The following is a 14,866-nucleotide window of genomic DNA, read 5'->3' on the forward strand; positions in this document are numbered from 1 at the left end:
TGGGGGAAAAGGACACATGGACCATCTGAAGGCCACTGGGATCTAATAGATCTCAAATTAACAATTCTTGCTTAAAAATAGTTATTTTACAGAGCATACCCAGAGTACTTTCAAAAATCAATTTGCTGGGCTGCCTGGGTGGCTCAATTGGTTAAGCATCTGACTCTTGATTTCAGCTCAAGTCATGATCGCATGGGTCCTGAGACTGATCCCCGTGACCTGCTCCACATTTCAGTGGGGAGTCTGCTTGAGGGTGTCTCTCCCTCAGCCCCTTCCCCAGCTCTTGCACATGCACACACACACACTTTTTCCCTCTCTCTCTCAAATAAATAAATAAATAAATAAATAAATAAATAAATAAATAAATATTTTTAAAAAAATCAATTTGCTACCTTAATCACAAACATCATAGATGAAATCTGACAGGCTGAAGCTATTAGAATATGGTGACATCTAAAACACAGAGAAACATTTGAGCAAATCGAAGATCTGATCCCTCCTTTCATTCCTGATACATGAAAAGATCAAATAGAGTTGAGAAAAAAAATAAAGTAGTATCTATCAAGAGCCTACTATGTGCCACATGACATCCTCAGCATTATTCAGGCATAATTTGGTTTCAATTCTCGCAATTGGATGAAATAAGGATGGTAATCCTAATATTAAAGAAGGGGAAACTAAGGCTCAAAGGAATTAAAAAACCTGACCAAGGCTGCTACCTGGTTAGACTCACTCACTCACGAGAACTCTCTTTCCCTTTATGTGTGTGTGTGTGTGTGTGTGTGTGTGTGTGTGTGTGTGTATATATATATATATATATCCATTCTTTTGAAATGTAAATATATCATAGATTACAAGGCTGTAGTCCTGTAATGGGTTTTGTTTTAATCTCTGGGTGGTGCCTTTCCACGCATGTAAAATTCTATGAGTCTCACTACTGATCCACGTGAAAGAAGATTGTTTTTTCCCTCAATACTGAACAACCGAAATAAAATACCAAAATAAAATTAGATGGTAAAACTGCTTTAAGACTGTGCCTCTTATCCATAATTCTTGACTTCAAGTTTTTGTTTTATCAGAACAGCCCCATTGTTTTCAATGGGTTTTTAAATAAACATTTTAAAAAGGAACTTAGGAAATTAATACATAATATTAAAAAATAAAAATAAAGTCACTTTAAATTTTTGTTTTATGACCTATCTAAAGTCAAATACAAATGGTGGTTTCAGTATTTGAATCTAAATGAGGCCAAGTACAGTCAGATGTAGAAACATCTTTTTGCTTCTCACTGAGTTTCAAGATTTATTCCGTAAATTTTCATATATTTAGGATGTATTATTTCTGATACTTTGGAGGAACAATAAGCATTCTATGATTGGTTAAAATCATTAGAAAAATTTCAGTATCCCATAGATGAAGGTATAACTTCAATATATAGTTAACAATAAAACAATTTTTTTTTTAATTTCAAGGCCATAAAAAAACAAATTTACCTCCAATACATCAGAAGTGATAAGTTTCATTACACGATCATTTGGGTCCTTAAATTCTTCTGTAACTTCAGCTCGTTGAATTTTCTTCTTCATCCTATATGATAGCTATATGATAATGAATGTCTTTTAAAAGATATTTTTTAGATAATCCATTTTCCAAAGACTATTAGACTTTAAAAATAACCTTTAAGATGCCATGCTATATGCTTATAAATTCGGATGGTATTCAGACAAGTTACATGATTTGCCAGCTGATGATTCAGAACCAGAATTAGGACTTAATGCTCTTTTAATCTAGTGTCTCAACTGTCGCTAAGACTGAAGAAATATATTTTATTAGTGGAAGTTTCAACTTTTCACCAACTAACATTAGAATTCCTTGGTGCTCTTTCAGTAACCTGATGTCTGAATAAAGAAATAAGCAAATGGCAGATGCCAGATCGAATTTCCTCTTCTAACAATTTAATAAATGGCATTTAGAAACACACTGCATTTAAAAGCAGAGACTAAATTTTTGTTTGCAAAAAAAAGTAATCAGAAAGCATCTTCTCCTATTTTAAGAAACTTTCCTACAAGTATTAGAAATTACATAGTATCTTTTCCACTTTATGGAAACTGAGGTGCTTTATGAACCATGAAGCATAATTTCTCATTTTGACAAAGATCTATTTTAGACAACATACCAATTTGGGCATTGCTGTAAAGTGAAATGCTTTGTCTAGTCGTAGTTTCCTAAAAATATAGGCTGCATCAAAATGTTGTGCATTTATCAAATCTTGCTGAAATTTTAAAACTTCATCCCAATCCTTCAGGGCAACTCTAATCTACAAACAGGAAGAGTAAAAAAACTGTTAATAAAGGTAAATCGTTTTTTACAAATGTTATTATAATTTTGCAACACTGGTATTCCCATTAAAATCAGTTTGCTGTGAAAACATGGTACCTATTTTCCTATTTTGCTGAGGGAAAACAAGTATTACCTTTTGTTTTGGTTGACATAGTTGGGTGTTATATAATCCATATAGCAGATACAAAGCACCAACTCTGATCTGGAAGGTGTATGGAGGTAAAAAATATTGCCAAGCCAAAGCTAATGCTTCTTTTGTAAACATGTTCTTTTCTAAATTTCTCATTCTACCACTAGGAAACAAAGAAAAAACATATTATGACTTTCAGTAAATAAGTAACGAACAAAAATTAGAAGAGGTATATCCTCGCAGCTGCTAGAAACTGAATGGGCATTCCACATCTGATCCTTTCATGATCAAGCATGGTCTAATTTTCTCCTGTGCTTCTTACCCTGAGGCATAGGCATACACTAGGTAAACATCATGCTCCTTCTAAAACATCAAGTTTACTTGCTGAATTGGGGAGCAAAAAGGGAGGGGTTACAAATTATTCCCAGGTTAAGAATTTTAAACATTTAAAACATTAAAATAAGCATGGTTATATTACAGAATAAAATACAAAAAATTACATGCATTTTAATATATAATGGAGATTTTCCCCAATACTTTCAGGGATTCACCCTACATCTCATTTGTCTTTGAGACACCTTGGTGAAAAAGTTAGAGAACCACAATACAACCTAACCCATGCTCTCCTCCCAATTCTGCAGAGTAAAGCTCGCCAAGTAAAGGAGCAGATTAGGAAAGCAGACCACCCTATACTCCTAAAGCCTGGGCTCTTCAAATAAAAAATATACTAAAAGAATGCAAAATATCTACTGTAGAATTAGCAACCAAAGCCATTTCTAAAGAAATAACATCACTACTCAAGTAGTCCCTACTTTTTTTCTCACTTAGTTTTTCCTCATTAGCTAAATATTAAGGTAACCCCAGGAAAATTTTCCTTAACTGCCACTCTTCAGGGGAGATGCACTGGAAGACCATGGGTTTTGGAAGCAGGCAGACATACAGGTTTCAATATTTGCTCTACCACCTACTAGCTGTGTGGTAATGGAGATTACTTAACCAGGATCCTTAAGTCTCAAGTTCCCCTTCTATAAAACAAGGATAATTATACACCTGCTTTTCGGAGTTGTTATATGGATTAAATAAATTAAGCTATAAACACATCACATTTAGCAGCCATTAAAAAATTAGTTCCTGGGGCGCCTGGGTGGCTCAGTTGGTTAAGCAACTGCCTTCAGCTCAGGTCACGATCCCAGGGTCTGGGGATGGAGCCCCAAATCGGGCTCTCTGGTCTGCGGGGGAGCCTGCTTCTCCCTCGCCCTCTCCCTCTGCCTGCTCCACCCCCGCTTGTGTTCTCGCTCTGTCAAATAAATAAAATCTTAAAAAAAAAAAAATTAGTTCCTTTCCAGGGCACCTGGGTGGCTCAGTGGGTTAAGTGTCTGCCTTCAGCTCAGATCATGATCCTGGGGTCCTGGGATAGAGCCCCGAGGGGAACCTGATTCTCCCTCTCCCCTCATGCTCTCTAATAAACAAAATCTTTTTTAAAAATCAGCCCTTTTCCTTTCATTAACTGTACAACAAATAGCTCTCTATCCTCAAACCATGCAATGTACAAATTACATTAGTAATTATTATATTAAGACAAAAAAGATTTTACTTTTTATTCAGGAAAACACAGTTTTAATCATAAGAACTCATTCAGCCAATTATTTAGCTTTTTCAATATTATATATGTTATGCTAATGGATACCAAATTCATCCACTGTCCTCAGAGCTCTACTGAGTGGAAGGAAAATTTTAAAGCAATAATAATGAATATTTAGGGAGTACTTAGAGTGCATTTAACATATATTAGCTCATTTAACCTTCAGAACTACAATATGATTATCACTGTCTCCATTCTACAGAAATGGAAGCTCAGGCAAGCAACCTCCCCAAAGTTACTCTGTGGACTCTGATTCAGTATCAGGCAGTGGGACTCAGTAATCTGCTCTTAACCACTCCACTCCACTCCACTTTACAATAACTTGTGATAAGTCCACAGATAAAGTAAGGAGAGTGCTGTAGGAAAAACAGAGTATGAACGCTTTGCTTACTCTAGAAGGGCAAAGGAAGGTTTCCCTAAAGAATTGCCATTTGAGCTTAAAACTGAGTGAAGAAAAAGGTGGCCTAACAGAAAGCGCCGGGGGAAAGCTACAGGCTTTGGAAACGCCTGAAGAGGGCCACAGGCAGAATGGAGCAAGTCAGTGCCTGGAGGGGAACGGCAGATAACGCCGCGGAGATGGGCTGAGGTCAGTGAGGGAGGGTCTTGCCGGGCATACTAGGGCATTTGAGCTTTATCCTAAGGGCAATGGAAACCACTGGAGTGGTAAGCAGGGGAGTGACAAGATAAAATTCACACTTTAGAAAGTTGGTTGTTGTATGAAAAATGAATTCAGTCGTGCAGCGGTTTGTCCTTGCTTAGGTGTTTGTTTTGTGTTTATACATGGGTTTCTAAGAGAACAGCACTGGAGGAAGGCAAACGATGGGTGACCTAGGCCAGGGTGAGGCAGAGGAGATGGAGAAGAGGGTTTAGAACGACGGCCAGGCAGAAATAACATACTCTGCAGGCGGCCGCAAAAGGATGCAGCCGAAACCAATGAAAGTGCCCAGAAAGAAGGCCCAGGATAGCTGGGGGCAGCATTCTGAGGCTGCCGCCTTTCTCAGGTGCTGCGATGCGTTGGAGAAGCAAGCAGCTTCCTACGCCACCCCCGACCAGGGAGAGAGGCGGGCAGCAGAGTACAAACACCCACCAGAAGATGGTCCCGAACTTCATACTCCTCCAGAGCTCCGTGAAGTCCTCGAAGCGCACACTATCCGTCTCCTGGAAGCGGCTGAGCAGCGCCTCGCAGTCAGTCTGCAGGCCTGGAGGAGTCCCCATGCCTGCGATGCCCACACGCCACGCGCCGCTCACCCCGCCGCTGTAGCCGAGGAAACCAGGACCGGACGTGCCGCCCCCTATACGTGACGCACTTGCGCTCCGGGACGTATTTTCCGGCCCCGTTAGCTCCGCCTCCAGCCGGACTCGTGCGCAACGTGGTTTTGCTTACTGCGCATGCTTGGGTTCCTGTGCGTTTTACCTGCTCAACTCCTCTTAACCTAGGGTTAAGGTCAGTCCTTCAAATTTCATTGAAAAGGTTTATATCTCAAGCGTTCTGTGAGCCCAGGAAGGATTTTAGGTTTGCATTAGGCAAGCTTGTGTAAATTGGCTTTACCCTTACTATCACTTTCCTTTAAAGTGACCCTAGTGTGACAGAAGTCAACTTCTATAGCTAGGCAAGAGCAGTTCCCGATCTTCAACCTACCTCCTCGTGGAAACAGGATCTAAAGACGGTTTACTAGGAAATGGACTGGACTCATTCTGTCACAGTCTACAACCACATAATATAGTGCTTAATGTGTCTCTCGTTGTAACCGTAGCAGTCTTCTGCAACCGCAAGTTGAGAAACTTGTGAACGTCGCCGCCCACCCCCTATAATCATAATAATCTAGCGCAGTACTTAGCGGAAAGTATTTATTTACATTTATCGATTATTTGGCTTGATGGGCTCTCTGTGAGCCCCACCTCTTAGATTCTCCCTGGAGCTAGATATGGAGCTGTATTTTGTCCTTTTCGCCATTTTCAGATTGTAGGGCATGCTATATTTATCCTTCAGGAGTGGTATCCCAGTATAATGGAAAGCATTAGACGATCTGTCTGTAGATCCGTTCAACTCACTTAACTCTCCTGATTGTTGATCTATTGTTTAAATTTTATGTAATATTTTATGAATACAGAAAATCTTTTGTAGCATATCTTAGATAAGAAGCATAGCAATGAAAGAGTATTTGTGTACCTTCTACCTGTGTAGAACGAAAACATTACCAACTCTGTCACATTAACCTGTGAACTCCTCCTCTAACCTATTCTCCTGCCTCTACCACTACCTTAGTAACGACTACTTTGTTTTGCTTTTCATTCTCTTGTATGTACTTTATGACATGTGTATGGATCTCTAAACAACATATTGTTTAGTTGTGGTTGGTTTTGAGTCATGAAAATGGTATTGCAATTTTTTAAAAGTAAGTTCTATGCCCAATTTGGGGCTTGAACTCATGGCCCAGAGATCAAGAGTAGCACCAACAGAGCCAGCCAAGCACCACTCCCCTTTCTTTTACTTTTTTTACTTTACTTTTTTTTTCAATTTCTAATATATATGGTCTTTGAATTACTTTTTACATTAAATAATGTTTCTAAGATTTATTCATAGCTGTAGTTCACTCATTTTCATTGCTGCCTAATGTTCTGTTGTGTGAATACATAGTTTATCCATTATTTCCTCTGTGCAAATTTAGGTGGGTTGTAGATCTTACTATTATCAACAATGCTACTATGAACACTTTTGTACATGGCTCCTCTTATTTGTAGGGTTGCCAGATAAAGTAGATGAGGCCAAATTAAATTTGAATATCAGATAAAATTTAGAAATTACTCATTGTTTATCGTATACACAGTTTAACTGTATTTTAAAGGATGTCCTTTATTTTTGTTTGCCAAAGTTGGCAGTTCTACTTACATCTTACGGCAGTATATATACATCATCATACAGTAGAATTGTTAGATGATAATGGGTGTAATTATAAAACTTTAAAAGATAATGTCAAATTGTTTTCGTAGCACGGCTGAACTGATTTTCACTTCACTATCTGCATATGGCAGTTACAAATTCAGCCATACCATCTCAGAAACTTGATATCTAATTGTGGTCTTAACATGCATTTCTCTGATTGTTAATGTGGTTGCGCAGCTTCTTAAATTCTAATTTGTTTCCTAGTCCCTCTACTATGAAATGCCTGCTCATATATTTTGTCCATGTTTCAATTGGATGGTTCGCCTTTTTCATATTGATTGGTAGGATCACCTTATATATTCTGAATGCTAAACTGGTATATGTTATATGTATTATAAATATCTTTCCCCAGGCTGATTTGTTTTTGTTTACTATCTTTATGCTGATTTTTGATGTACAGAGATTCTTATTTTTAGTGTAGTCAATTTTTAAGTCTTTTCCAATAAGGACTTTTGTCTATAAATATGTTCCCTATATTTTATTATTAGCTGAGCTAGTGCCAGTAGTGTGACTTAATAAACTTAAATGCTCAGTAGCTTGACAAAAAAGAAAAATTTTTTTCCCATTAGTTTCAATTAATGGTAAGATGGGGCAGGAAGGGTTCTGCTCGGAGAAGTCATCCAGGGACCCAGACTGATGAAACCTCTGCGGTCTTCAGCCATTGGTTTTTTAAAAGTCGCCCTGAAGGGCGCCTGGGTGGCACAGCGGTTAAGCGTCTGCTTTCGGCTCAGGGCATGATCCCGGCGTTCTGGGATCGAGCCCCACATCAGGCTCCTCTGCTGGGAGCCTGCTTCTTCCTCTCCCACTCCCCCTGCTTGTGTTCTCTCTCGCGCTGGCTGTCTCTATCTCTGTCAAATAAATAAATAAAATCTGTAAAAAAAAAAAAAAAAAAAGTCGCCCTGAGCATAGACATCTAGTCTGTAGACAGGGGAGAAGAAAGAATGTGAAAGACTGCATGAGACAACTTTATGAGCCATGCCTAGATGTGGTGTATACTCAACAGGTGGTCTGCTAACCTCTGGTAGTCCACGAACTATTTATTACCTTTCCATCACTCAATAGTATGGAAATTAAGAATAAGTATTTGTAAACTTTTAATAGCAATCTGGCAAAGTAATTTTATGTCTGTTAAATCTAATACTAAAAAAGGGGCTTGCATTTGGTCTGACTTTTTAAATATCAATTTTTCTGGTAATTTATTTGTTTTTGTTTTTGTTTACAAAACAAATTATTAATCGATAATAAATTGGATACAAATTGTCCATTACCACAGACAGTTTAGGAAGCACTGGTGTACACTCTTTCAGTCCACATCCTGTTATCTAAAAGTCACTCACATAGTCCTACCACAAGGCAAGGAGACCTGGGAAACGTTCCTAACTGGGCTGAGAGCTCCGATCTATGGAAGAGGTGCATAATCTTTGTTGAACTGCCAACATTGCTGCCACAAGTTTATTCCAAAAGTCTTAAAGCATTGCCTTTCACTTTTAATTCACTGTATCCATGTAAAAATTATTTCAATGTGTGCTACGAGTGAAGGATCCAATTTCACTTTTTTGCATATATGTCTATATATGTATTTTCCATATGTGTAATTTCCTTGCACCTCCAATTGAATAGTCCATCCTTTCCCTAATGATCTAAAAAGTCACTTACTTTTGTCACATATCAAATGTGCAGGCCTAATTGATGCCAATACACAATTGTATGGCTCTGCACCTGTTGTTAAGATACCAAAATATTTACTGTTAGTATATATATAATTTATTGTAGCAGTTCTGAATACTGATTGCTCCCCCTTTCCCATGGGTCTTGTTGTTTTTTTGTTTCATTGTTTATTTGTTTAGTGACCTGACTGGACTATTTTAGTGAAGTCCGTTTCCCCCAGGAGGTGAAGCCTCTTAAGTAACTACCCGGAGGGTACAGCCGTAGCTTTGCACAAGGTTACCTGGGATGATAGTGGTTTTAGCAAGGCTTTCTTTGTCTGTCTCTCTTCCAGATCTCTCTACTAAAAGAGCCTGACTCTGTTGTTATCACACCCAGCCATTAGGCTCCAGTAATTGCCTATTGATTGCTCGATTGCTTTTGACAATGTCTTGGGGGCATGAATTGCTTCATAGTCTAAGCCAATTACATTTAGGCTCCTTTGCAGAGGTAGTCTTTGAGGCTTGTTCTGATCCAAGGAGGGCGTCTCTTAGTTGTCTCTTTCCTTGGCTTTTTCTGGTAAACTCGTTGGCCTGTAGTTTAACTTGTGGCTGCCATAGAGCTGTCCGCCTCCTCTTAATTACTTACCACCAAAACATCCATTCTTTTCAAGAGCACCTTTGGGTTTGAATCTTCTCACCCTCTTCCAAATAAAGTCCATTCCTGTGGGGAGAGCTTCTGAGTTCTCTGTTCTAATGGACTTTCTCTCCCCCGGGGCAAAATCTCTGAGCCACTGCTATGGAGCTGGGGATGGGGACAGAGGCCCACTTCTCTCAGAATGATACCTCTGCTTCAGGAGCAGGGTTCTGGGAGGGGGCAGTAGTCTCTATTCTTCTCAGGCTGCCTCTGCTGGCATGGAACTCCCAGCTTACATGTGAGCTGGGGTGAAAGAAATTGGGGTCCTAGCACTCTTGGCCTGCTGCACCTGGGATAGAGCCTGTCCTATGAATACTGTCTGAAAGAAAGAAAGGAGTTCCAAATCTCTCCAATCTCCAGGTTGTACTTGCCTGGAATTTAGGCTTTGCAACATGAAGTTAAAGAGGATGAGAAGTGCTGGCAGCCTGGCCCTCCCAGAGAGATACCATAGCCCTTTACTGGGATGTAGGGGAAGAGGGAGCCCTTTCTTGGCCACACCCACCTGGATTTGAGCTTTTGTCATACTGAACAGGGTGGGGGAGGCAGCAGGTCTTGGCTCAAGTGTCACTAACTCTTCCTGTTCTTACCAAGATTGAGTATATTTTCTTGAATAAAATTTTCTTCATCTGCTGTATTCTCTTCAGATAATTTCAAGAGACTTTAAATGGTATTTTTAAAAAATTCTTGCCAGTTGTAGTTGTTTCACTGCTGAGCAAGTCCATGGAGCTCCTCAGACTGCCATTTTCCTGGAGATGCTTTTAAAGGTGTAACTCCCCCATCCAATGACCGATCAGTGTAAGGGTGTAAAGGCCCCAGCCCTCTCTGTAACTTGGGACAACGCTCAAGGACTGTCCCAGGTCCAGAGCTCCACATATGGCTGCTGAAGATCTTTGTTGGGACTGCATTTCAGCTCAGTTTCTTCCTCTGCACTTCTGCTTTTTTGCTTTCTCATGTTGTCCCTTAAAACACTAATACATGACCTGCGGTCTGCATCTCAGAGTCTACTTCCCAGGGAGCCCAAGAGCAGAGACTTGGACATCATTATACTATTCTCTTTACTTTTGTACATGTTCAGAGTTTCCATAGTGAAAATTTAAGGAAAGAAAAGAACTGAGTCAGACTGGGTATGGTGGATAAGGTCGTAAGTGACAGGTGACCTCCAGGGATTGGTTTGGGACACTGAGCAGGGAATGCAGGAGGTGGAGACTTTTGGAGGACATATGATGAATCATTTGGAGCACAGTTAAGTTTTTCAGAGGCCAACTTTGAGGTTCCTGTGGGGAGCAGTGTAGTCTGGATACAGATTATCAAACTAGAAACAATTCATGAAAAGAAAAGGCAATGGTGACTCAGAACATCTTAAATGGCCAATAAACATTCTATTTAGTTTTCAATCATGTTTTGCCCAATAACAGTTGAATGTGTGAGTAGCTCATAGAATGGGCCATTGATGGTAGGCACCACATTCTCGAATATTTGTATCACCCACATTCTTAGCATTGTCCTAGTCTGTTCAAGCTGTTTTAAGAAAAACACCATAAACTGGGGAGCTTATAAATAACAAACATTTATTCCTCACAGTTCTGGATGCTGGTGAGAACCCTGTTACAGTTGCAGATCTCTGACTTCTCAGGGAATCCTCACGTAGCCAAAGGAAGCAATGGAGCTCTCAGGAGAGGCTGTCAGCATTCATATGTTGAAACCTAACCTCCAAGATGATAGTATTAGGAAGTGGGGCCTCTGGGCAGTGATTAGGTCATGAGGGTGGAGCCTCTTGAAAGGGATTTGTGTCCCTACAAAAGAGACCCTTTTCATGAGGCTCCACCCTCATGACCTAATCACTGCCCGGAGGCCCTACTTCCTAATAGTATCATCTTGGAGGTTAGGTTTCAACTTAGGAACTTGAGAGGAAACAAACATTCTGAACGTAGCAAAGACCTTGGACTCACTCAACCCTCAGTAATTGTTTACAAAGTGAGTGGATTTCACTGGAAGACTAGAAGATAGTCCTGTTTTCCCCATTCTCTTTCTGTGGTCATAATTCTTCTCTGGTTCCCTTGTCACCCGAGATCCTCTCCCACCTTTAATCAGGTGTGAGTTGTCCTTGTGCAAACAGAGTGGAAGGTTTTAAAGAGCAATCAAAGATGAATCATACGGAATCATGCTGGAAGGAACTAAGAACTTCAGTAGGGGAGATGAGACATCCATAAATGACCAAGGAAGCTCAAAAAAAAAAAAAAAAAGAAAGAAAAAAAAGAAAAAAGAAAAAGTAAGAAAGCTAAAGGTGTAGTGACATGAAAGTTCACAGGGGTGGCAAATATTTGCAGTCGAATTTGCCTGGGAGGAGGCATAGCGCCTACGCAGGCTCTGCTGGCTCCTCTGTAATTTGTAGTGTTAATACCTCATTTTTGTTTATGCTTTTGTTTTTGCTTTCAGTATTCTACCAGCAGGCTGGGAAATCAGGAAACAGTTTATGATGGTTTACCCCACAGCTGTTCAAAGCTCTTAACGTTTGTCATAGCAGTTGTGTGTAGAACCATCAGAAAAAAAATCTGTTTGAAAGAACAAATAATATTATCCAGAAATATTTGAAAAGGATCTCTATATAGTGTTTCTTAATGTTTTAATGTTTCATAGATCTCTAAAAGGACTTAACAGACTTCTAGTCTACATGTGAGGCTATGTATATGAGGTTTCTCAACTTTTTAAAATGTATTGCCCTTGGTGATAAGCATTACAGCCACCCACCCCACCCCCCCCAGCCTGCTCTGCTCTGTGGAGAATCACCAGTTTATGATTAAGCATCCATAAGACCAAAAGAGTTGTAGCACTCTCTTTAAACGGCACCTCTCTAAATAAATAAATACAAACACACAAGATGATTGAGGCTACATATTAGTTTTTATTAGTAAAACATATTTAAAACACCTCGATCACTTTTTAAAAATGGACTCTTACTTTCTTGGATATTGTTTGAAAAACCATAAATGGAATTTTCCTGAAGGAAACAATTTAAAATAAAATGTAAAATGTTGACAACTGTGGACATGCACAGATGAGGTTATTAATTTAAACAATACCTTTCTGTGTGCTTTTACTACAAACTGCACAATCTTAACATACTAATTACAGGAGATGAAATTTAATTGCCCCAAGCTTCTCCATATTCCATAAACTCACCTCCCTTCTGTCCAACACAATGATCTTCTCCCAAAGGATTCTCAATAGCTGGCCTCAGTAGGGTGCTGGCGCACAATATTCAAAAAACACAGCAAACAAGAAGCAAAACAACACAACAAAACACAGGGGCAGCTAAAGTTCCAATTTACTTAATCAGGGATATCTCAAAGTCAGCTTTATTTAAAATAAACTAAATCTTTGAGTGCCTTATGGGAAATACATTGAAATAACCGAAAGAGTCCTCTATTTTTGACCAGATTAGTAGATGACTAATTTTTAAAACCTGTTATATAGTTGAGCAAGGTCCAATCAGTTAGGAGACCTCAGATATTTTTCTATTCCATGAAGCATAGCTTCACACCCCTAAGTATTTGGGAGTTCCGCAGACAGCTCCACCGCAACACATCACGCTTCTATTCCCTGACTCTCCCAACCGTCTCATCCCAGGAAAAGTTTAGGCAAAGCTCAGGCATCAGAATTGGACAAATCAGCAAGACAAAGGTCACTGCTGACCACTAGCACACCCGGCCCGCCCCGCTAGGAGCCGGGAGGGGCCGCGCCTCCCACATGAGCTCACACACGTAGGCGAGAGCCGGGAGCAGCAGCCCCACTGAGCTAACCCGGCCTCCGAGCTGAGGGCGGGGGCCGGGGCTGCGGTGCTGCGCCCGAGCACGTACCGGGGCGGGGCCTGCCGCGCGACGGGCGGGGTTTGGGGAAGTTTCTCCCAGCGGCTTGTGTTTCGCATCCTTATCATGTAGTACCAGCGGCACCAGGGATGGAAGGGGTGGCCGGTCCCTTCTGCATCCTTGTTATTTTCCCCGCTGAGGGGTCTGTCCGATCAGTGCTGCTCTCAGGCACCTGTCTTTCCTCTCCGTCCCGGATCATGGAGCCGAGACAAGGGAGTAAAAGAAATTAAATAGTACAAGGAGACCGGGTGTCTGGGCAGCGTCTTGGATAAAACCGACCACTACAGGTAAGAAAATTACGTCCAAACCTCTGAAAGGTGTGAACACAACAAAGCTCCAGAAGGCGTTTGATAGGAGGGCTTGTGGTAAGGTATAGCTTTTATAGTACAGGGAGACTATTTCATATCAAATTCTACAGATCAAATAACAATCTGTGAAACGATCTGGGACAACAGGTTCAGCGCTATTTTAAGGGATGAAATACGAGTGAAGTGATTAGTGGCAGACTTAAAAAAAAAAAAAACCTGAGTGAAAGATTTTTTTGTTTACACTTTTGTTGGTTCCAGTTGGCAACATGTTGGCAAAGGTTTTATTTAACCAAAACCCTATTGTTAAAAAAAAAAAAAAGATTCCATTTTTTTGCAACTTGTTTCTGATGTTGCTACATTAGAAATCTGAACTTTTAGAATCTAAATATTGAAGTTCTGCAAAGCCGGTAACTTCAAGCTCATCTTTTCTGTATTTTAGAGATTGTAGGGGAAAAGAGCTATTTGGAGTGGTAGTTGTAAAGTTATACAGACTTAAAAAGACATGTCTATTATGCCCTTAAGCCAAACAGCTCTGAGAGAACCATATCATACATTGGTATAACCTTTTGTAGTTCATTAATGGGCTTTCCATAAATCACCTCTTTTATCTGTGAGTTAATGTCTCCATCACCAGACACCTGAATCTCCAGTTCAAACTCAAAATTTGATAGCACTTTAGGACACCATTTTTACTCATTTCCATTTACGTCTTGCCATTTCTCGCTTAGGACATCCCCTCAATGTTCTCTATGACTTCATTACCTTCACCCCACTGCTTTCTCTCGTTTGCTATTTAAACAGTTAACAGGGAAAAGGGTATGTTCTACTGAACTGGCTGGCACCCTGCAGTGTTCAGCACCATGGGCTGTGGAGTCACTGATGGCCAGCTCAAATGCTTTGAACCTTGAGCTACCTTTCCAAGACTGTTTCCCTATCTATAAAATGAGATATAAATATTAATTCATAGGTGTTTTTTGAAGATTGTGAGATAACATGCAAAATGCTTAGCACAGAGCCTAACATACGATACCTAATAGATGTCAGATTCATTTTAAACTCATAATCTAAAAACCATGGTACTTAGCTGGGGTAAGCTCTCTGTGGAACTCTTCAGTTCCAAAGTTAAAGGGAAGGCTTAGAACAAAAGAACAAAATAACACTAAACTCCTTTGCCATACTTTCTTCAGGTGTGAAAATAATACTGTGGTCATTCACTCACAGCAGCACCAGAAAAGTGGGAAAGTGATAGGCATGCATAGGAAGGAGAGAAAAGCTACACAGAATTCTAGTTGCTAG

The 14,866-nt window shown here is 40.0% G+C and overlaps 1 protein-coding gene and 2 long non-coding RNA genes across 5 annotated transcripts in view; 2 read left to right on the forward strand and 1 right to left on the reverse strand.

Annotated features, from left to right (window-relative positions):
- SNAPC1 (small nuclear RNA activating complex polypeptide 1) overlaps nt 1–5,406 on the reverse strand; it is a 28,058-nt gene extending 22,652 nt beyond the window's left edge. Inside the window, exons 1-4 of one of the 2 annotated variants that reach the window (XM_026480438.4) lie at nt 5,200–5,406; nt 2,474–2,633; nt 2,177–2,317; nt 1,494–1,598 (exon numbers count right to left, since the gene is read on the reverse strand). In XM_026480438.4, the coding sequence (XP_026336223.2) occupies nt 1,494–1,598; nt 2,177–2,317; nt 2,474–2,633; nt 5,200–5,327 (534 nt within the window). In that variant the 5' untranslated portion in view covers nt 5,328–5,406. The remainder of the gene's footprint in view (nt 1–1,493; nt 1,599–2,176; nt 2,318–2,473; nt 2,634–5,199) is intronic. The other variant, XM_057318735.1, reaches the window with a different exon arrangement.
- A 56-nt stretch (nt 5,407–5,462) lies between these two features.
- The window catches only part of LOC130544840 (uncharacterized), a 67,726-nt gene continuing 58,322 nt past the window's right edge, over nt 5,463–14,866 (forward strand). Inside the window, exon 1 of the long non-coding RNA XR_008961494.1 lies at nt 5,463–5,556. This is a non-coding gene — a long non-coding RNA (uncharacterized LOC130544840). The remainder of the gene's footprint in view (nt 5,557–14,866) is intronic.
- Nucleotides 11,202–14,866, forward strand: part of LOC130544839 (uncharacterized) — a 36,711-nt gene continuing 33,046 nt past the window's right edge. Inside the window, exon 1 of one of the 2 annotated variants that reach the window (XR_008961492.1) lies at nt 11,202–13,549. This is a non-coding gene — a long non-coding RNA (uncharacterized LOC130544839). The remainder of the gene's footprint in view (nt 13,550–14,866) is intronic. The other variant, XR_008961493.1, reaches the window with a different exon arrangement.

The sequence above is a fragment of the Ursus arctos genome, unplaced genomic scaffold (genome assembly GCF_023065955.2).
Source record: "Ursus arctos isolate Adak ecotype North America unplaced genomic scaffold, UrsArc2.0 scaffold_25, whole genome shotgun sequence".
Lineage (NCBI taxonomy): Eukaryota > Metazoa > Chordata > Mammalia > Carnivora > Ursidae > Ursus > Ursus arctos.